The sequence below is a fragment of the Melanotaenia boesemani genome, chromosome 17, assembly GCF_017639745.1.
Source record: "Melanotaenia boesemani isolate fMelBoe1 chromosome 17, fMelBoe1.pri, whole genome shotgun sequence".
In the NCBI taxonomy this organism is placed as follows: Eukaryota; Metazoa; Chordata; class Actinopteri; order Atheriniformes; family Melanotaeniidae; genus Melanotaenia; species Melanotaenia boesemani.
The window spans coordinates 4,011,764-4,035,503 of NC_055698.1; the positions used below are offsets into that span (position 1 = coordinate 4,011,764).

The 23,740-nt window shown below is 41.1% G+C and overlaps 1 protein-coding gene across 7 annotated transcripts in view; it reads left to right on the top strand.

Annotated features, from left to right (window-relative positions):
* Positions 1–2,827: 2,827 nt before the first annotated feature.
* LOC121627999 (receptor-type tyrosine-protein phosphatase U-like) overlaps positions 2,828–23,740 on the top strand; it is a 236,992-nt gene continuing 216,079 nt past the window's right edge. For all 7 annotated transcript variants that reach the window (XM_041966886.1, XM_041966889.1, XM_041966887.1 and 4 more), the window contains exon 1: positions 2,828–3,091. In XM_041966886.1, coding sequence (XP_041822820.1) covers positions 3,022–3,091 — 70 coding nt within the window. In that variant the 5' untranslated portion in view covers positions 2,828–3,021. The remainder of the gene's footprint in view (positions 3,092–23,740) is intronic.

Consider the following 23,740-nt stretch of genomic DNA (forward strand, 5'->3'; position numbering starts at 1 on the left):
GGAAGCAGGTGGTGGAAACCTTCCTCAGAGGTTTTCTCCATATTGACATGACAGCATCACACAGTTGCTGCAGGTTTGTCGGCTGCATCCATGATGAGAATCTCCCGTTCCACCACATCCCAAAGCTGCTCTACTGGACTGAGATCTGGTGGCTGTGGAGGCCGTTGGAGTCCAGTGGACTCATCGTCATGTTCTAGAAAGCAGGTGGAGATGATCTGAGCTTTGTGACATGGTGCATTATCCTGCTGGAAGTAGCATCAGAAGATGCTCCACTGTGGTCATAAAGGGATGGACATGGTCAGCAACAATACTCAGGTAGGCTGTGCTGGTTAAACCAGATCATGTTGGTACTAAGGGGCCCAAAGTGGGCCAAGAAAATCTCCCCCCACCACTACACCAGCAGCCTGAAACGTTGATCCAAGGCAGGATGGATCCATGTTTTCATGATGTTTCCAGCAGATTCTGAGTCTAGCATCTGAATGTGGAGCTGAAATGGAGACTCATCAGACCAGTAACGTTTCTCCATCTTCTATTGTCCAGTGTTGGTGAGTCTGTGTGAATTGTAGCCTCAGTTTCCTGTTCGTAGCTGACAGGAGTGGCATGAAAACCCTAAATTGAGCAATGTCTTTCTCTGACCAGTCACATAATCTGATGCTCGCTGTATTTCACAAGCAAACAGTCACGTCAGTGCAGCATCACAACCATTCAAACAGCTTCAGGTGAACTAGACAGACTGCAGTTTTCTTCAACAGCTTCTGAGAAGGAGACACTTCCACACTGCAGGAGCAGCTCTAGAAGACATCGTACAAACATGACGATGGAGTTTCGGTTGCCTCTGTCCCACTGTGTTGTGGAGATGTGGTCATAAAGCTGCTCCAAAATTCCTCATCAGGAAACCCATAAAAAAACTGTTTAACAATCCAACACACAACGTTTTTGGCCTTTAACATGTTTTAAGCAACAACTTTCTAACAAATATAACATGTTTCAGAATATATTCAAATCATTAGAAAACGTGAAGATACCTGCCTAATAAGCATTAATTAAAGCAAACCCCAAAGACAAAGTCAGAGGTCATTTGCAGAACAAAACAGCTGGAGCTGGAAAACAAGACCCTACCGTTGCTGCAGGCCTTTTTATCTGTGACATGAACCCAAGCTGTTCAGGTACGAGTCTGCTGCCACAAACCAGCAAGCTAAATACGGTGACAGTGAGCTACTACTCCTGCATCATATTAATAAAACATACATACCACCACTGGGTATGGGCACTGCTTGGACAGCCTTTGGCAAGGTATTGCTGCCTAAATGCCGAGGCAGGATTGAGTCAGAATCTGTTACTGTTTAGCATGATAATGAAGAGAAAGAGCCAAGCAGGATTAAGTCTGTTTGGAAGCATTAAAGTAAACCCCGGGTCAGGATCTATCCGAAAGAGTCTGAGGAAGGAAAACAGAAGAAGCAGAGAGAAGGAAAGTGGCCTCATGAATCACATTTTATATTACATGACAGAATGGTCTGTGTTTGTCACCAGCCTGGGAAAGACAACACAAGAACACATGAAGTCCAGTTCAGGTAAAGAGAATTCCTGGAAGAAACCAGTTTGATCTGAGCTTTGTGACATGGTGCATTATCCTGCTGGAAGTAGCATCAGAAGATGCTCCACTGTGGTCATAAAGGGATGGACATGGCCAGCAACAATACTCAGGTAGGCTGTGCTGGTTAAACCAGGCCATGTTAGTACTAAGGGGCCCAAAGTGGGCCAAGAAAATGGCTCATTTAGCAGTAGCATCATAGATGGTATATAAGACCCCGAAATCAAGCACGCCATGTCTGATCTTAGAAACTTTCTGGTATTTTTGCTGCTGCTGATCCATCACACGACACTGCTCCTACCGGCTCCTCATACTGCAGCGTACGAAGGTGTAGGGTTCATTTGTGAGGATGTGCACACACAACGTTTCAAACAAGGCCACATGTACACGTCATTCCCATCCAGTAGCAATCCACAGCCTTATGTTTCCAGACAGGCTCTGTACGATGCATGTAATGATTTTAATTGTCTTGTACATAAGATGTGAAATGAACCTATCTTGACTTAACACATGAATGAATGAAGGTGATAAACATTAATATATCGGGCCACATCTGAAGGCCACATCATAATGTCAGAGATTTAGTGGAGTCTATGTTTGGTCGGCTTTAGCAGCAACAAGAAGGCAAGTAGTCGTAACGTTGTGGCTCATCTGACTGATTATTCATGTCATTGGTTGACTTTATTAAATAATATTCTTTGTCATATAAAGGAAAAATACATTTTGATTTGGTAGAAATAAGTTTAATCATAGTTTAGTTTTAATGTGATGATGAATTTTTTTCTTTCCGCCATTTTTTAAATGATAAATTATGATTTAGGTTGTAAAGTTTATTAACTAAATAGTTATGGAAATGTGTGTCTCAATTTCTTTTCACCTGGAATAACTAGATTCACTCTTCATCAGTTCATATTCTGTGACATTTATCTTCTTATTTGAACCAAAGAAAACTGGACTTTTCATCTCATATTTCAGACTTGGAGAAAAATGTAAATCTATATAAACATATTTAAAATATTATGTAAATTTCCGCACCATGACCTATCTGTATAAACAGTTTTTTTTGTTTTGTCTTATTGATGGGAAACTGGGGTTTGTGAGGACACACGTTCCAACTTCTGACCGCATGGGGGCGCTGCACACCCGCATTCCTGCGTCCACCTGCTCGCCTGACAGTGCTGAAAGTATTTTCTTTTTTTAAAAGGGAAAGTAGTGGAGCCGTTCCAGGAAGGGGGCTCTTTCTGGAGGCTTTAGCTGGAGCTCAGATGCGCTCTGTGCGGGCTGTTGGAGGCAGCAGCGCGGCCGCGTCTGAATGGAGCTGAGCGCACAACTTCTCTCCAGTCCTTCCGCCGCCGCTGCCGGAGTTTCCTCCAGGATTTTGCTTCTTGCGACAAAACGAGCTGGACTTTACGACTTTACGCCTCGCCAACATGTTTTCAGCAGCCTTGCTACTGATGCTGGTCGTCAGGATCCACGCGGACAGCATGGAGGGACCAACAGGTAAAACAGAAAAAAGGGGGAAACTGCGCACATGGTTGCCGTTTAAAGTTGCTTGTTGGGCTGGAAAGTCGCTCCGTGCATGTGTTGAAGTGGAGACTTCTGATTCGTGCATGAAAAGTGTGTGTTGTGCGTACAATGTGCTTCAGACTCGTGAACTTTACCTGAACGCAGTGAGACGTCAGAAATCCTCCGGGAATTCAGCGTGTCTGTGCAGACTTTCAGAGGACATTAAACTCTCCACATCAGGCCTGATAAGTTAAATAAAAATGTCAGAATAAAGGCGCGACCATCTGACACGTCGATGCTCCATCCAGTCCTTTTCAGTGAGTCCTCGCTGCTGATTCTGCGCGTGAACGTTGCTGATGAGGATGATTTGGCGACAGTCATCTGAGCTGCTTTGTTTTCTATCACAAAGCAAAATAAATAAATAATGTCTGTTGTTCTCCAAAACTGCTCTGACAGCTGGTCCACAGATTCTCTATGTGCACCAGAGACCTGGTCCCTCAGAGATCTGAGGCCATCATACCTGAATCCACTGAGCCCGTCACACAGGAGCCTGGATGCTTCAACATTTGAATGACTTGAAGGTTTTTAAAGTTCTCCAAACATGATCTTCTACAGAGAGAACTCTGAAAGAAGAGCCTCAGGTTCTGGCTTTGTTGGGTTTACCTCAAGTGAAAGTGCAGGCTGATTAATTTATTTCTGGAGAATGCTTTGCAACTTGTGAGCTTTGTGGCTGTGTTATAAATACACGCTGGTGTCAGTTACTTGACAACCAAAAGCAGTTGCTGAACAGACTGAGCCACTCCCTGCTCTCCAGGATCAAGTGGGAAAGAATTAATGCAACAAGCCACCTGTCGTTGAGCTTCCAGCCAACGGTAACAGAGTTAATAACTTGGCTTCGGCTCAGTTTATGTTGGAAGGCAGTTCACTGATGAAAGATGACTTCCATTGAGGGAAAAAGCCGGACTTGAATCTCTATGTCTTGGGGCATATACTGAACTTCGGTGTAACTGATGCAAGCAGAAACCAAAATGAGGCTGGAAGCTTTCTCCTAGAACATATTCTCATGACTTAAATTATTAAAATTCCACCAAGCAATTTTTTCTTTATGTAGTTTTTGCATAAAAAGGTTCTAAGATGCTGGAACATGATAGAAAACACCCTTCTTTACTTGTTGTTCGACTCAAAATGGCTTCAATTATCACCTGAAGTCCAAAACCAGTCAAATCACCGTACAAGTTCTTCTGTGGTCTGAAATCTCAGCTGTTGCTTCGCCGCATTTAGACAGACAATAAATCATCTCAAAAGTTTTTACCTTAAATATTAGAAAAACCAAAGTACCTGTTTATTTGTCTGTATGTGGAACATACAGATGAAAAAAAAAGATGATAAAAAGCAGAAAGATGTGACACGAACAGAAATGTGGAGGAAAAGCGAAGCATTGCTGAGATGCTGCTGTTCTGATGTCTGAGATAAGAAGAGAAATGTGAGCTTCATGCAGCAACTGTCTCCAAACTGATACACAGCACCGTTTCCACCCCGACATCACCGACCAGCTATGGCATTTCTGTGATGTCATGGTCTACGAGTTAGTTTGTTGTTGATGGTTAAATGCTGCAGACCGAGCTGCTGAGTCTCCGCTGTGAAATGTGCAGAATAAACAGCGTTGATCAAGAAAAATATAACATGTTCTAAATGACCTTAAATTAACCACAAAAACAGGCAGTTAAGCCGGTTTCTATTCCGTCTCTGCTGAACAAGGTCCTTGTCAAACAGAAACAGAGTTAGGTGGCAGAACCGCTCCACATGGAGACCTTCTCCAGTTATTTCAACTCTTTAATCATGTCAGAGCTTAAGATATTGGTTGTTGTGGTTTACAGAGAAATCTGAAAGGGTTTCTGCTGGGTGGAAGATTTCAGCCTCTCAGAAGCTCCTGTCTGATTCTGCCCCTGCATGTGGACAGGCTAGTCCACCATCTATGAAGACGCTGTTGGACGTTGTGCAGGAGATCTGGTATTAATAACCATGGCCTAGAAGAGGTGTGTGTCTCTGAAATTCTGCTTGTGCATCAGCGATACCATAGCCTAAAATTTTTCATCTTTGGGAAGTAAGAGAAGTTTTTTTTTTTTCTCCCTAAAAGCAGCTGAAACATGGACCCACATGTCCATCTGAGATGAGCTGGTGTTCAGGTTAGATTTCTGGATGCACTGGTTTCCTTTGTTGAATGAAATGGTTTTCATATCTTGAAGTCATGTAGCTCTGTCCCCGTGCTCTAAGCCCCCTCAGTTCCAGTACTGGTTTCTGTCGTGGCCCTTTATGCTTCCTCCTGCTTCCTGAATCTTTTTACAATCGTGAACGCTGTAGATGCTGAAAGACCAAAGACATCTTTTGTCTTCTTTTCTGATGTTTGGCACAAAGTAGGGAGTCATGATTTCTCTTTGCTTAGACTCTTTGGTGGCCTCTCCTTTTATACCCAGTCCTGGCACCCTCACCTGTCACCAATTAGCCTGGTAATTGTAGGATCCGCCATGATGCTGCTAATTCCTAATTTCTAATTTCATGCAAACTTTGCCATCTTTCTCTGCCATCTTTTTCCCTTCCCATTTTGGAAAACTTCTAACGTTGTCTGTGAAAGTAAACTATATATGTTTTATTCAGGCCAACAAGAGTAACTGCTAGCGAGCTAAAGCTAATGGACAAAAACTGATGCAGGGGGCGGAGTTATGACACAAAGTTTCATCCCTAATGAGGCACGGCCAGCTGTAGACCCAGTTTTTAAGTAAATACTACAGCTTTGTTTATATAGCAAGCCCGATAAAATATAAAAAGAAAAGTTTTTAGTCCAAAAAACGGTAGAGAGCCTTCTTCCTGAACCCAACATGGGAGCCAGTTCTGCTGGAGAGGGACCTGTAGCTGTTCTGCCTCTCATCCCACTATCCAGGGACCAAAGCCAGCCATCACTGTAAGAGCATGGTGCTCTATTTGTAAAATATTTAACTATAAGGTCTTTAAGAGCTGTTTCGGACGGATTGTTGGCAGCTTTGTAAGTAAGAAGGATTTTATTTAGCTAAAGATTAGTCTAAGAAATGTTGTGATGCTCAGATAATGAGGTAGAAAAGTTGAGCCTAGAAGTACAGAGCCTCAACCTGAAACAGGATGTTCCCAACTTTAGCAATGTTGTGTGGATTAAAAGTTCGCGGTCTGGGGGGACTGTTTTATATCTCAGTTACCTTTAAAAGATGGCCGCCGCCCTGTGTGCTGTCGCTTATATTGTTGACAATTTCTCAGGAACGTTAATCGCATTTCGGTGATCTACCGAAGTTTTCCAGGCATTTCTATCCCGTCCAGAGGTTTACAATCCAGCCACTAAATGTAGTTTTATTCAGAGACTATCTGGTAAATACACAATGATCCACGATAACAGCATTATTTATCACATTTCCATCATAAAAAAGATCACTATCACTACTATGTTGTTAAGAGACCTCTATTTAGACCTCAACATGATGATGAAGCCACTTCCTGTCAAACTTTCCACCAATCAGAGAGCTTAGATTGATGGTAATGTCCAATCAGGAGCAGCCAAAGATCAACCAGTGAGCAGAAAGTTCTATGTATGTCTGAAAATAAGAAAAATAATGCTCCTCTATGGCTGGAAAAAAGCCAAGAGACGTTTCTGATGCACGGTGGCGCCACAAAGCAGCTGAGCTGGAGTTGTTTTAGTGAGGATAGCAGGTAAATAGTAGCAGGAATAACTGGAAATGAGGAAAAAGTGGAAACATGGAAATAGTTTCTGTTGTGTGTTTGTTTCAATGCCAATATTTTTTCTCCTGAAAGCCAAGACTTGAGAAATTGATGAGATGAGAAAAGGCTTGGTCACTGTTGATCTGTGTGTTATTTCTACAAAGTTCTGTTAGTAATAAATTCTGCTTTCTTCTTCTGGTCGGCCTTTATGCTGCTACATCTATTCATACATTCATTTTACATCATTTCAGCCTCAGAATCTGACAGCTGAGGCTGGAAACATCATGTCTGATGCTGGCTGGAAATAAAAGCTTTAAGTTTTAAGGGTTAGAAGATAAGTCTTGATCTAAATGTCTCAGAGATTCCTGACAGTACTGTAAACCAGGATAATGCCATCAAGATTTACCATCAGAAGTTTTTAGGCCACAGACATCTGCTTTGTATGAATAAAGAAGTTAACTACCTTATCTGATGCCAACTAGCTGTGCGATGACAGTATAAGAGAGTATAAAAATGAGACGATGGATGCCTCCCTGTATTTCTGCTGTAGGGTTAGGGTAGGGTAGCCTTACCCTATCTCCACTGTTTAACCTGCAGTATGGCTGATTTCTTAGGGTAAACATGGGGTGTTGTCAGGATCTCCAAGGAATCGGAGCAAGAATTAAAATAAACGTTGGTATGAAACCATGAGATTAAACTGTAGGACTGAGCGGTGCTGACACGCAGCACCAAACGCCCAGAGGCTGAAAGTTGGAGGTAAGACAGACCAGACTGAACATGGGCACTGACACGAGGAGGTGGGCTTTTATGGTCTGCTGGGAGGATGTGAAGAGGGGGGTCCTCAGCGTGGATCCAGCTCAGTGTTAATCCAATGGAAAACACACACACAGCTCTCCTGGGGCACATACAGAGAGTGTAAATGGAGAAAATGGAGCGTATGCTCAGACAAAAGGCAATGATGAAATGTGGTTGTTCTGGAGGAAATAACATGAGGGTCTTTAATAGAACAATGGTGGATTGTGTAATGAGTACACGCTATTGAAGAAAAGGAGTACTTTGTAATTATAGATCCTGATAATGAAATGGCAGGGAAACAAGGACGGCTCCACCTGAAAATCAGAAGTCTACCAGCATAGCCTCTCCACATTGTATACCAGTTATAATCCTTCAGAGCTGCGGGACCACGTTTAGAAGTCGCACTCTGGTTTTAATTGTCTGTTTGCCGTCTGATTGCTGAAGAAAAATAGAGGCACTTAGCATGAAATGGATAAAAATGACCAATTTGAGATGATAAAGTAGAGCCCATGTTTCAGTGCTGGCCTTTCTGACCACCACTGCAGCATTAGATGGATTACATATTACATCAGCCTCCATCAGGCTGTTTTTCTTCTATTAAAATGGATGGCAGAGCGAAGCAGCCCCCGGCTGAGGTGGACGTCAGTAAGGCCTTTCCTCGCTGCTACTCAACCCCTCTGATGGCTTTTGAAAAATGTTTAATTGCTTCTTCTGCTTGTTGTTATTCAGTTTTATTAGCAGTGTGCCGAAGGCGACCGTCAGGGTTGTGTATGTGCTTGTAGGAGAAATCATTGCATGTACCAATACGTGAGGTAAGAAATGGTTCGTGTTCAAGCACTGCTCTGAAAGTATTTACTAAATCAGATTTCTATTTTTCATTGTAAGTAGAAAAATTTCTATAGATATTGCATTGATTAGCTCATTAAATGAAAGACCTGGGAATTACAAGAAGCTTGAAGCTACGTAACGCAGCTTCATACTCGGTCCTCGTTTCAGCAAATTAGTCCGTCATGTTTCCACGATGTCAGGTTGTAAATCTGATGTCAGGAGTAAATCCGGCCGCTATAATTAGCTTAATAAGCTTAGATAATTAGTTTTGATCTGGTTTGTTATGGACGTGCTAAGGATGGGCATATCAAGCAAAATTACTATTAGAAAAAGCTCTGACTTATTGGACTTTTCTTTAAATACCCCCTTCCTAGCAGGTGTTAGCATGTTGCTACATGCTAAGTTAAGCTTGGCAGATAGAAAGCTAGCCACTGAGTGCTGATTAATGGATGATAGTGACGGTGGACTGATGATCTGCTAGTTTACAGAGGTTCCGCTGGACCACATTTCTGTTCATTTTCTTAAAAATGTTCGGCCTATAACTTATGGGTAGTTGTTGTATCAAATCTCACAGCCTCACACCTTTCGTAGCAGAAAGTGTTCTCTCCTTTTTTCCTTACAGGTTAGTAAACTGATGCCACCTTGTGGTGAAGTGAAGTATTACTACAGGGTGATGCTTTGCATATCAAGGAGATGGTCGGATATATTTTTACTGAAATTATTACACATTTCTGCTTGTGTTAGCTGTATTAGCATAACAACCTGTGGCGCTACTGCTGGTCTTCATCTCTGCTCTGCAACATTTTGACCGACGTTATTTTCTTCTAATGAAACCAAATGATTTCCTCATGCTGGAGCTCACGTTGGGTTGTAAACCACATAAGTGTTGGATGTTTTGGGTTTTTCATATAAACCGGTACATATCTAGATTGCAACAGAGCATCTGGTGGGAGGACAGACTGTTTTTATTCTGTTTACTTGGCATTCTATTCTATTCTATTCTATTGTGTCCAGCGACTCTTATTCTGACTGTTAACACTGTCAGCAGCAAACCTGGATTTTAATGGAAGACCCAGGCCAGTTGACTGGATTATTACATATTTAGTTTGTTCTGGGTTTCTTTTTTTCTATTTTAAATGAAGTTATATCATTAAAGTAGAAATCTATTGGCCCTGCGATAGACGAGCTGCAGGCTGTGCCCGGTCTCGCACTTTGTAAGAAGAAGCTTTATTGTCATTATATCGGTAGGACACCACATAGAAATTATGTTGTCAAGAAACCAGAAAAAAGTAGTTGAAAAAGTATAAAATTACAAAATATATTTATTTATTTTCTGTACCACTTCGTTCAGTTCAGGGTCGCAGGGAAGCTGGAGTCCATTCCAGCATCTAGCAGGTGAGAGGCAGGTTCACCTGGACAGGTCTCCAGTCCATCTAGGGCCAACATCTGCTCACCCTTGCTGGTGGGAAGGATTTAGAGTGAGCAGTTAGCCTAACATGCATGTTAGAGAACCCACACATACACGGGAAGAACATGCAGACTCCACACATCAAATCACATTTTCACTTGAAATAAATATAAATATAAATAAAATATAAATCTTTAACAAGAAAATATCTACAGTAATGTCAGTATACATCATATATATATATTTCATGTCCCTCTGCAGAAACTGTGATAAGTAATTATATGCAATTAATTAATTATATATATGTTATTAATTATGATATGTAGATATGTAATTTCCCTCTGGGATAAAGTATGTTTCGTTTTATACAGTCATGATGTTGCAGACATACGAGAGCACCAACATGACCCTCTGTGGATGTTCAGCCGGTCCACAGCACGAGGACCTAAACGGTTTCTAAGCCTCTTTCTGCCTGATGCAAGGCTGGAAAAGTGGGAGCGTCCCAGGTGCGTGGGGACTCGAGGATGCTCTTTGGGTGGAAAAGATGTCTCTATGCTGAGCAGTGGGGATCTGAAGATCTACCGGGCTGTTTTAGTCCTCCACTGCAGGCTCGAAAGTCGAATTCTGATCGTATGGGTTAGTCTTTACACCTAAATAAAACTTATCATGGCAACAAGACTTCGGTTTATCTGAAAATGATTGTACTCGCCATGAAGGAAGGAGTGAGGGCTGCTGGAGGTAGAGTTTTTGATCCTTGTTTAGGCTGAACCCCGTGTTCTTCATCTGAAGTTGTCAAAACCATCAGACAGCAGTTTATTTGGGATCTGACTTTTCATTGTGGTATAGTATTACTATAATTACTACTGTCAGTGATCCTGAATTACTTTGCCACTATTTGTGTTTGTTTTATCCTTTGAGTGTGATATCTGTGGACATGATGAACAGAATCAGAGGAAGTTTTCACGACAGCCTCCGAGTTGAAAATGAAGCCCGTCTGACAGTCGCATGCGTCCGCCTCGGCGTGCAGAGCCACACTGGCGACAGCGCTCGTTGGCAGACTGGCTGCCACGTCCACGTTACTGGGAACTGCCGTCAAACCAAATAAAAAATTGCTGCTGAGATCATGAGAGATGAGAAGAAGACTGCCTGGAAGGAAAGTAAAGTCCGTAATCTGTCCATCAGTAAAGCACATGATGCAAACTCCATGTGCTTTAAGTATAGATGCAAATGTGCTAAAAACTAGGAATGTATCGAATCGGGGCAATATTAAAGACATTTCTAAAATATTAAAAAATATTACGCAAAATTTATTAAGTATGGTTTAGTAAATGGAGTTAACATGGAGTTTAGCTAACGCTAGCTAACGTTAGCGAACACTATCCATCACCGAAACGCTGACGTCTGTAAAGCAGCATGTAGCAACCAGACATCAGCACTGGTGGAAAGCTGCAGAGATTGTCCATCATGTCCGGTGACTAAAAAATTACAAGATTATTTAACAAATAAATCATTAAATTAATTGTTTTGCATTTAAAAAATCTAAATAAACTATGCATTTATTTATTTTATTTAATTGGAACCTTTTTTATTTGAATGTATTTAATCGCTGCATCATGTGCAGCGAGTATGGAATGTTTAGATTAGATTAGATTGGACTGTATTAATCTCACAGTGGAGAAATTCAGCTCTTATTACAGAATAAAGTGAACACGCATCACAACAAGAAGGTGCAATATAAATTATTTACAAGAAAAGAAGTCTAAGAAAAGCAAAAAAATATGTAGCATTATAAATATAAAAAAAAGTATAAATATATATGTATATATATATATATATATACATATATATATATATATATATATATATATATGTATATATAAAATATATACATATATATATATTTGACAGTGCAAGAAAAACAACCTCACAGACTATATACATATTTACATGGTGATGGTGGGATATGAAGAACATGATAATATTGATAATGAGTAAAAGTATATAAAGTTCATTACAGGAGAATGAACAAATGACAAATTACTTGCAAGTAATGAGAGTGATCATCCTGACTCGCGTGAAGTCAGGAGAGACTCTGACTTGCTGCATCAAAGAAAAACTGTTTTATTCAACCCAACTCTAGCTTAAGGCCAACCATTCAAACTGATGAAGCGAGGGGTGGTTATTATATGAGTAAATATGAGGGATTACCATATGCAGCAAAATTACTTCCACAATCATTTTATTGATTTCCTTCTTTTTCCATCAGTTTTTGTCCCTCCTTTTCTCTGTTGTAGTAAAATTGAATATTTAGTAGATTTAGTGTTCATTAGCCTGATTTCAGCTTTTTAGTGTGTTCTTGTAGGAGCCAGATTTTATTCCATGAATTAACAGCCTACTGGGCCTCTTGTTATACATGCAATATAAAAATGTCTTTGTGATGAGGTCATTGTATCGCGTCATATTTTAAAGGTTTTAGCTGTTAAACTGGGAGTGGATTTAGTTTAGTTTAGTTCAAACATTAATTAAATAACAGGTTTCCTGTCGCTGTTTAGTACTAATTAATGTGCTACTTGGAATTGTATTGACATCTTTTCCCAACGGTGGTTAAATATTCTTATGAAGAGGGGCCTGTGCAGGGAGCCATGTGTTGGTTGACGGTGTTGGTAGCAAACGGAGCAGCCCGGACCTTTAGGGCCTCGTGCAGCTTCCGGTGCCGCTGCTGCTCTTGTGTGCCCGTCACCTCCACGCTCTGCTGATGGAGCTGACAGCGCTGCTACGGCGCCTCGGCCCCGACCCGCGAGGCGTCTTTGTCAAGAGAGGAGTTGCTTCAGCTCTGCAGGTGTTAGTTTTTCTTTGTTTTTCCTCCTCCTTGACAACAAATCATTGCACAGCAGATGGAGGGATGCTAGCAGGCTCCGGACTGCCTGCCAAGATGACCCCTCAACATGTGAAACAAGTTCATTCGCTCATTTTTAGACAGACGATCGCTTACATGCAGACGCTGCTTATTAGAGGGAATATGAGACTCAGAGGACTGGCCTGTTGCATGTGCATCAACATAAAAGAAGTTTGAAGCATCCAGACTTGATAACAGACATCAGTTTGCTCTTCTAAAACGAGGTTGTCTTTGTCTCTTAAAGCTCATCCTCAGCTGAAGTTGCTGTTCTCGAACATTTAAAAAAAAATTAACGTGTTAATTTCACAGATTCAGTTCTTTGCATTAATGCGCTTATTTTGCTTTAATTTGACTGGAAACCTGGTGTTTGTCTGATTTTACACATTTATAGTGCAAATTGATCAACATATAATAATCATGATGTTTTATTTTTTTAGTTTTTTTTGTGGTTTGATATAAATGGAAGTGATAGCGTTAAACCTGTATGTGAGATTGTCTGATATTGATCACTCCTGGCTCCTAAATTGAATCAAATCAGAATTATATCATGGCAGAACTTCTGATTGATTCTCATTAACTTTTCAGAAACGATCAAATCAGTTTGTTAAATCAAGGTCATACCGTGATCAGTCTTTTGATTTACAACCCTTACACCAAAGTTAGCATAGCTTGCTAATAGGCTAATTCTAGCATCACCAAACCTTTTTTTCCTATGGCTATTGGATCAGTTTTAATAGAATTGTTGTTTTGAGGTTTCCGTTATAATAGTTTAGTTGGTTTTTGTGATTTGTGTTGCATCATCTCTTATTTATCGCTGGCTCCTCAGATTTGATCAAAATTGTATCGTGGCAAAAATTGTGATGTTATTTGTTAAATTGATAAATTGTATGATGATTTACACACAAAGTTAGCTTAACTTGCTAATAGGCTAGTTCTAATGTCAGCCAACTGTTTCCATTGAATCGGTGTAGTGCATCATTTGCATCCCGTAGTAGGCAGATTGTGGGGAAGTTTTAAGGTTTGGGACTGAACCTCGAAGACATTCATGAAAATGTGTAAATTAAATTCTACGAAGAGCTGGATATCACATTATCTGTATGTTTTGCTTGACATATTTTTATCATCTTGATGTTTCCTACGATATTCACCAGATAAGTAGACATGGCAGTTCTGGGGAAAGTGGTCACACCAGAAAACTGAAAGAGAGCTTTTCATCAAAATTTATTCCCTGGAATGCTCTCAACATCACAGATTGATGATGGATAAAAGTGTAATGTTTGAAGGGGGACTGATCCTTCGAAGGATAATTTACCCCCCGGCTCTGGAAGAGTTTGCTCTCAGCTCACAGCTCGACTCGCTATGAGTGGCAGGTGATTGATGGGGCAGAATCACATGGGCTGTAGCTGCTGCTAGAGAGGTTTACACAGAGATGAGGTAGGCAGCAGCACGGCTGCCTGTCCGTTTAGTCCCTCACTGCTTTCCGTCTTCTACCTTCCACGTGTGTCACCGCCACAAACCATGAATAATCTTTATAAATCTTCCTCTATGGCCCGTGCAGCCTGGCACCAGCACACTGCGGCTGAGCCGGCCGTGAAACCTGCGGTCGGAGCTGTCACGTCCGATGACTGCTCGATGCCAGACGCGCCGCCGTCAGCTGGTGGAAACCATCGCCTGCTCATCGCTGCAGCGTGAGACCACGGAGGAGCAGATGGGGTTGGAGTTTGGCTACAAGAAAGTGGTGCTGCCAGTAAGTGTCGCTCTGGATTGTGATGACATCTGGGGTCAAACGTCAGGAAAAGCTTCCCTTTCACTTCCTGTTTGCCCCTTCCTGGGGGAGAAATGGCTGCGTGATGCCAAAAGCTATTTCTTTTTGGACCTGTTCCCTCACTTCCTTATCTCCTACAGTCCTCCCTCTGGGGTTCACATGCTTGGCCTCCTGTGTCATTAACGGAGAAAACGACAGTGCTGATAAACTCAAGACAGATTAACTACCAAACCAAAGACTCAGCCCTCCTCATATCTTACACTTCATGGTTTTAAAGATATCTAAGAAAAAAGTCCTGCTATGTAGCGAGACCTGGGGTGTGTGGGTCCCAAGGCAGCTGTAGATATTACTTTTTAAAAAATAACCGTTTAAAGTTATCAAACCTGTGGGCCTCTGAGTGTCCCTGTGGCGCACAAGAGATATTAAAAGTTAAAGGAAAACTCAGGAAAAAAAAAGAATTAAATAAATAGCATGACATGCCCCTCACTGGAGTGAACAAGGGCACTGCGGCAGAACCTGCCCACCCCTGTCAAGGTTAGTGTTGACCCTCCTGTGCTCGGCGGTGGGGGGATACGCAGCATGAGCAGCAACGCCTGAGCGTCTGCTTCACTGCAGGGCGTCTTTGTCATGCCATCTTTACCTCCTCCTCCTGTGCGGTTGGATCCTTGCCAGGTTTCTGTGTTTGCTCGTTGCTCTGATCTTTGTGTCAGAGCCGCGGGGTGCAATGCAGGCTGGGATTGAAGAGGAAGTGATGAGTCATGCTGCAGGTTCTCTACAGGTGCTTAGGAGCACATAACCCCCAAACTTTTCTGTGTATCATCTGTGTGGTTTTATCAGGTTGTAACAGGTTGTTTCTTTCTCAGTTGCATTTCAAATGTCTTAACACTCCATTGTCAGGGGCCACCACCTCTCAGATTGTCGATATTTCTCAAGTAAAGCTCACTTGTGTCAGGTTTAAGCCTCATTTATGCTCCTTTTATGCAGGTAAATAGGTACGTCTGTGTAAAATTTTGTCAAATGTCACTGCCCGCATCCTCATAGCCACGTCCTTTACGTTAGCATGGTTGTTAGGCAATACATCGACCAGAGGGCAGTGCAGAGCTCAGAGTTTACGTCTGATTCAGACAATAGCAAACATGGTGGCAGTAGAAGAGATTACAATAAAGTGCATAAAGAGACATAAAAAGAGGCAGTGCAGTAGACGGGGATGGTCTGTGTGGCCATTAAATACATCATCACTTCTTCTTCTCTGTTTATTTGAGTAGCTGCATGTGCTAGTTAGAATCCTAATTGCAGAGTTTGCTAGGTACGCGTCCCTGATGCATTGAAGTCTGAAAGGAGGCAGTAAACCGACTATCGATGCGTCCTGGGGACGCACCTCATTTTTCCCATGAAAAACGATGCACTCTGAACAACAACTTGTGTTTAAAATCACAGAAACTAGCAGAATAAACTTTGTCAGGAGACCAGACAAGTGCTGCGCCAACCCTCTGTACACACAGTATCACGACATGCTAGTTTAGCCGCTACCAAAACAACTAGCTAGTCACTGTGGATGTCATTTCAACAATTAAAGATATGAACTTCCCGCTGCCAACGAAATCCAGTTGTGCTTGTGTAAAAACGAAGAACGTAAAATGCCACCGAAGAAAACGATAAAACTCGTTGTTAAAAGTTTCCCAGTGATTGACTCCATTCATTTGATTTAGTTGATGTTCAGACGCGATTATAATGTTATTTATTGGCTGACTCTTTGATGGTATTAAGAATGTTTTGTTTATTGAAAATTTATTTTGGTACAGACACAATTTTGTTTTCATCTAGATTTTAGTCATTTATTTATGTTGCTGCAAAAATGCTTTTTATTTGGATTTAATGTCGTGCCTCTGACAGCTGTTTTGTGATAAACTATCCAGATTTGAAATTTTATTAGTTTAATTTCATAAACATACATGAATATGTCTGTTAATCAAAGGAGTTTAACTCTACAATTTAAGAAATAGAAAGACATACATGTTTTTAATTAGGGACCATTGAATTTCCCAGGGACCCACTCAAATCACCACCGTGGGTCCCAGGGACTCACTGCATTGAAAACCCATCAACGCCACTGCTTTGCATTCTTCTGTGTTTTAACCTGATACATCACTTCTCTGATGCACTTGTATATTTTTTAGATGAGTAAAACATGAGGAAAAGCTTTAAGAACCTTTATCTGGTGCACAAAGGGGATCTACTTTAATTATTTTTGGTGGATTTATTGGGATTAAAACAAAACGAGCCAAATGCTGAATAGGCCAGTCAGGCCTATAAAAACTAATTTAGTTGTTCTGACTTGGATCTGATTTGACCAAAGCTGTTTTCATGCATGTGCTGGGGTCACACTTACACTGGACGAACCGCCTGTCATGGTAGACTTAGCAGGCACTTGGCAGCAGGTAATCTTATTTTCATTTATCTTATTGAAGTGATTCCACACACGACCCTCAGGTGGTTGTATTTGGCTCTGTGTTTCTCATACATGTTCTCTATTAGCATCTAACACACACTTCACACCAGATTGAAGTGAGTGAAGCGTTGTGTTTTTTCCTGGCTGTTTGTTAAATTCATGCCACCTTAAGACAAATGTCGCAAAAACTATTAGATTCCTTACAATTCAAAAATCTTACAGTTATTAGCCACCCATCACTATGATCGTACCAGGAAATAACCTGTAATATTTCGTGGATGTGTGTGATGGTAAGGATTTACCTGCATGTTGCTTTCCACTCCTGCCTCTAGACAGTCATTGTCCTGCATCTGCTGGTTTACATTTCCAGCCAGGAGATCATCTCCGACTCTGTCAGGACTGAATCTCCAGTTATGTCAACACAAGGTTCAGTACCACAGACCTAATCAGTGCATTGGAAGGGTGGTTTCCTGGTTATAACAAATGCTGTTTACTCCTCTATCCTTACATTTGGACACCTGGCCAGTCACAATGTGAAGTAAACAGGCTTATCAAACTGTTTTTTTTTTCAGAGAACCTACAAACAAACAGAAAGTATGGGCCCAGTTTAAATCACACCGTCCCACCAAGCTTCCCCCACTGGTATTGGAGGGAGGGAGCTGACTTTTACTGGAGCTGTGACAGAAGACCAACTTTTCTTGTTTCAAACTGAATAAAAAGGCTCTAGTTAACTGTTTCAGTGTAGGTGTATCTGCTCTTCTGAGAAATAAACCTTTCACCTTCATACGTCACTGTATTCCTTCCCCATCTGTCCACCTTCCTCTTTTAGAAACAACTTAGCATGCACTTTTTTTTATAAGTTCTGTCTAATTTTTTCTTGTTTCTTCTGACATCCATATGGGAGGGTTACCTTGGCAATGGAGGCAATTTGGCTGTTAAAATAAGGACCAACACCTGGACCAGCATCTGCTATGTTTGCCTTCCAAATATCATGTGCATCATTACTGAACATGGTGGGTTGCAGCTTCAGATAAAAGTAAAGGGTTACATTCATGAAGCTGATGGATCAGGTCCTAAAGCTGTAGCATCTTTGCATTCACAGGAAGACATGCTGGCCAAGCCGAGGATGATATGAATCGTATACATCTACAATCCTCATTCTGTTTTATGGGATGTTTTGCTACTGATGCCTGGGGTGTGATGTGGTTTTATAAGCCTGGCATGGCCGTAGACCTTAAATCATTGATTCAGTAAACAGGACCCCTCGGGTGGAGGTACTCCGTCTCAGATGGCAGTGGAGAAAAAGTAGCAGCTAGTGAAGGTGGAGGGAGAAGACAGGAGCTTGTGGAATATGGGCCATCATTGATTAAATTGGCCGAAGCGGTTTGGTGGGGACAGCATGGAAATCAGGTGGCGGTCGGATTTCCCAAGTCTCCACGTCACCTTTCATCTTCTCTCTTCCGTCTGATCTAGCAGGCCGGCGTGCAGCGAAAGTAATTCATGGGAGGCGTCTTCAGAGCAGCCTCTGAACATGTGTGTCCCTGTGGCCTCCTGGCCTACTCCCCTAATCTCTGCATCAATAGAGCGCGAGCAGATGGCGCTGTGGCCCAGGTCGCCGAACCCAACACAGTAATAATAGGGCAGGAGAGGATGATGAGGCTGCCCAGACGCTTGGAGGGATGATGCAGGGATGACCCGAGCTGACATTAAAAACAGATCCACTTTGTTTGCCCTTGCATAAGAAAGCAGTTGACATATGTTGTTTGTGAGTTGGTTTAAACACAGCCTCCCGTATGTTGACCTAGAAAAGTGATGAGAAAGCAGAAGAAAACTCACCATCAAACGGCTGCACTAGTTGATTTCTTCTGTTTCATGTTTAAGGTCTTTGCTGGTGTTGATGCATTATGGAACGAAGTAAAAATCTTTGCCACAGGCAGAGCACTGGCTTGGGCCTCTACAGAAGAAATGGATTACTTGTGAAGCTAAACTGATGAGAGCTGTTTGAGGAAGACTTTCATGTTGTAGAACAAACTTTACCACAACCCAAATGCCAAGAAAAGAGAGAAAAAAACCAACAGAAAGAAAACAGAATTTATTAATTGGTAGATCTGATAAACCCATCTTTTATCCCCAGTAGCAGATAACCAACATGTGATGGAAAATCTGACCTGATAGTGAATCTAATTGCAGCAACATGTCTGGAAAAAGTTGGAACAGGAGCAACAAAAGGCTGGAAAAGAAACTGGCACAAACCAGAAACACCTGGAAGAGCATTTCACAACTAATCAGGTTAACTGGCAACAGGTTAGTAACTTGACTTGGTATAAAAGGAACTTTTCAGAGAGGCAGAGTCTCTCAGGTGGAGAGATGGACAGAGGTTCACCAATCTGAGACTAACTGGATATAAAACTGTGGAACAATTTTAGAAAAAATGTTACTCAGACTGAAGATTCACCATCTACAGTAGGGCTGGGCAATATATCGAGATTTTCAAATTTATCGAGACTTTATCAGACGCAATATAGAAGGAGGGAATATTGTTTATATCGAGATAGCTTATTTTTAGTTAAAAGCATCTTTTCTTTTGCATTTTGCACAGATGTATTTTTGCCATGGTTATTGAAAAGTATTTTTCATTTATTTAGTTTTAGGAGCATTTAATTTAATATAAAGGTACTTTATTTTCAGTCAGCTGTTTTAATGCACATGTGCTGCTGATCCTAAATAAAAGTGTATTTAGCACTGAAGGCTGTAAATTGGAACTGTCTCTTTGGTTACTTGACAAAAAACATACATATATCGAGATATATATCGTATATTGTGATTCAGGTAAAAAAATATTGAGATATAAGATTTGGTTCATATCGTCCAGCCCTAATCTACAGTGTAGAATATCATCAGAAGATTCAGAGAACCAGAAGAAATCCCTGTGCACATTGGACGAGACCAAATGTCAAAACTCAAGTTTTATAGCTACACATATTCCCATCCAGGGACAGCCAAACTTATTTATATAGCTCATTTCATACATGAGTCAACCAGTGGGCTCTACTTAATCAGACCGTCTTAAAATAATAAAATGTGCCATTTTATGACATTGCCTGGCTGAACCACATCCTGCATCCATCACAGCATGACTTCACAGGAGAAGAGTCCAGCTGCTGAACTGGCCTGCCTGAAGTCCAGACCTTTCACCAATACAAGTCTAAAACTATTTAGGTTTAGGTAAAAAATTTATTATGCCCAAGTTACTCCCAAAATATAGTTTATTACAAAGTCTGTAATTTTGGCAAAATCGCTCTTGAACTGTCTTCAGACCTCTGAGTCTATTTTTCATTTTTGCTTCTATGAACAATGTCAATGGGATGAAATAATCATTTGATTTTCAGAGAATATCTGCAACAGTTTTAGAAAGAAAATCAGCATCGTGTAACATTGCCGTCAACAAAGCCTCAACTTAATCTGTCAGTTTAACATGTTTTCCAAAGAAACTGAAATTAAAGAAATGCTGGAAAACAAACAACAACAAAAAAACAAAACAGGAAACATATAGAATTTTTTTAATAAACTGCATCATTAGATGAGGTTTAGGGACATGCAAGCAAAAAAAGTGTAGTAGAGATCCAGAAAGTGATCTATAGTCATATGTACTAGACACATCAACCACCATCAACTCAGCTTTTCTTCTGTCTGGATTAAATCAGTAATCTGCTTTTGAGTTGCAATTTAGTATTTTGCTGTAATTCAACAAAGAGTCATAAAGTTGTTAGATTCACAAAAAGTCAGATTTTTGTATATTTTTCATATTTATAGCATAATTTTAACACTTGTACAGTTATTATTGTTTATTGACTTTCAGCTTAAGTTTCACAGATTACAGAAATATGAAGCACTTGAGCAAACTCCAAGAAATGAGTCCAGTATGGACAAAAATATCAGAGTAGGCTCAGGCGGACCATTTCCATGGCAGTTTTAAAGGGTTAAAGGTTGAAATAATGTTTTGGTTGGAGCTGTGGGAACGCCATCTCACCAGGTTAAGGTGAGTTTGGGAAGATGATCACTATGAAGGAAACAACATAGACAAAATAAATGTGGCCTAGAACAGAACAACTCCATAAAATCAACATAAAGTTTCGGAATAAAATCAGAGGAATAATCAAATTTAAAGTCACTGCGTTTCCTTTTTGTTGCTCTATAACATTATTATGCTAAAGTCCACTATTAGCCAGTATTAGCTAGCATTAGCCAGTATTAGCTAGTGTTATTTAGCATTAGCCAGTATTAGCTCCAGGTTAGGCCAAGAACACTTGTTTTTAACCGTACGTTTATGTAGTCAGCTGGCTCCTGTTATTGTTCTTGTATATTATATCTGTTGCTGAGGGGTTCCACCACCAGCTAACATGATTCATGAGTTATTTCATTAAGCTCCAGGAAGTGAAATGCTAACTGCATGTTCTACCTGTATTTCAAAGGTAAATGAGTGAAGCAGGATTGTCACAGATGCATTGTGGGAGAAATGTTGCCCTGATATGGGTAGACACAGTGAGACATTGTATGAGGAAATAGCAGAAGAGGTTTTGGCTTAGTCGAAGCTAAGCCTCAGCAAGGGTTGTTCTTTCCTTTTAAGCATGCACATTTACTCCTTGACCTCCCTGTTCCAAACTCCTCTGTGTTTACTTTATGTCATGTACAGCTTCGGAATTTTAACTTGTCACCAGCTTATTACTTAAATGGAAGTAGAAGCCGCAGGGACCGTGATGTGGTTGGAGCAGGATGAGTGTAGATATGAGGTAATATATGACATGTTTGTCATTGTCATTCCTCAGGGACGGTTAACCCATAAACTGCTTGTGGCTGAATCTGTGCAGCCACTCCCACACAGTAATGGAGCCCCAGACATCGCTAATATTATGCACAGCAAAGTAGGTTATACATTGTTTTTGTATGTCTGCTTCACCTCCCTCCACCCTCATCCCTCCCTCCCCAGCCACTCGCCAATTCTGTCACCCACTTTCTGCTGGGACAGAGGACCTGTTGTTAATTAAACCTGTCAATCAGTGAGAGAGAAGAGGGGGATAAAATGGGGGCGGGACAGAAGAAGGGCAAATGTTTTACAGCAGTACATGCTTTATGGTAATGGAGTGGGTTGCATCTTCATTTCAGAGGCAGTGGTCAAGGACAGAAACAGTTGGCTTACACAGTGTGTGTGTGTGTGTGGGGGGGTGTAAATTAAGTATAGTTGCAGATCATGAATCCTGTCATCCTGTGACAGCCCCTGTCATTAGAGAAAATGTCTGAGTTTGGGTAACCTGTGTTCTGTGCCCACGTCCTTGCCATGTCTTAGCGTACGCTCTTACCCCCATGTGGTGCCTGTTTAATTAAAAATCCACTAAAGGGGGATTACAGGACAAGGCTGTGGAGTGTGTAGTGGTAAAGAAGTGAGAACAGAACCACTAATATGAGGTTTAATGTGGGCGGTTGGCTGGGCACAGAATGGGTGGGATTTGGTTGCTTGTGGGGAAGAAGTCTAGCGTGTTTGTCTTACACTTGACTTGTCCGGCATCTTTTAAAGTGATGTAGTGTAAACTTTAACTGACTAATGAAAATGGTTTGGTTTGGTTGTGTATAATATATATATATATAAGCTTATAGGGTTAGGGCTTACCATAGCACAGGTGGGAGAAGGCCCAATAACAAAACTGTCATTGAAGCAGTGTTGCATGAATACAGCAACAGATATTGTTCATAGGTAAGATGTAAGAAAAAGTGTACAGGTTTAAAAGATAAAACTACTACAGTATACCTCTCATTAATGACATTCCCGCACACTGCTGTGTCTCTGGTTAATGAGGCTCCAGCACAAACACCACTGATAGGAGTTTGTGTTGCTCAGCAGTTCCCTGTGAATCAACTGCCTGGAGTATTCAGCCACATCAAGGTGCCAGAAACACTCGGTTTAAGGGAACAGTGGGTGAGTAGGAAAGGAGTGAACATCGGCTCATTATCAGAATAAGTTGTATAGCAGATGTCATCTCACTAGAGTTCTAAGCCAAAAGAAGACAGATTTTTATCATCGTATAACAGTTAAATTACCTCTACACAACAACTCTGCAAAGCTTCTCTAATATCTTTTGAACAGAAAGGTTGTACTGACATAAAACTAGCCTACCAGCTTGCTAAGCAAATGTTGGTGTGGCTAGTTTAGTTGATGTTGATGTTCGGTGCTAAAAATGACTAAATGGGCAAACAGAATCCCTGCTGCTTCTGCTGGAGATCCCTTTAGGGAAAATAATCACAGGAGTGTTATTTTCTAGACATTCACAAATCAGGACATCAAAGGAAAGCCTAGAGCTAACTCTGAGGATATGTGCATAACTGAGGATTTCAGCACCACACTGCTGCCTACACGGCAATTATTAACATTTTTCTTAGTTAATATTGTGAAATAATCTTATTTTGTATTTCAGTCCACATTTACTGAAAAACCATCATAACAGTGCATAGTTTTGTGTATATACGTACAGTATGTCCAATTATATGTCTCAGAAAGGTCTTGGGATCTCTGTAAAGCCTCGTTTCCACCAGCGGGACGGTAAGGGTGCGGATATGGTCTGTAAACTGTAACCTCATTGTGTTTCCACAGCAATCGTAACCTTACCTGAGAGGCGGAGTATCAACCAGATAGCGATAGATGCCTCAGCTACGAACAGCATGACGCCATCGCAGTGCCTTGCTTAGTGTAGAACCAGAACACGACTCAA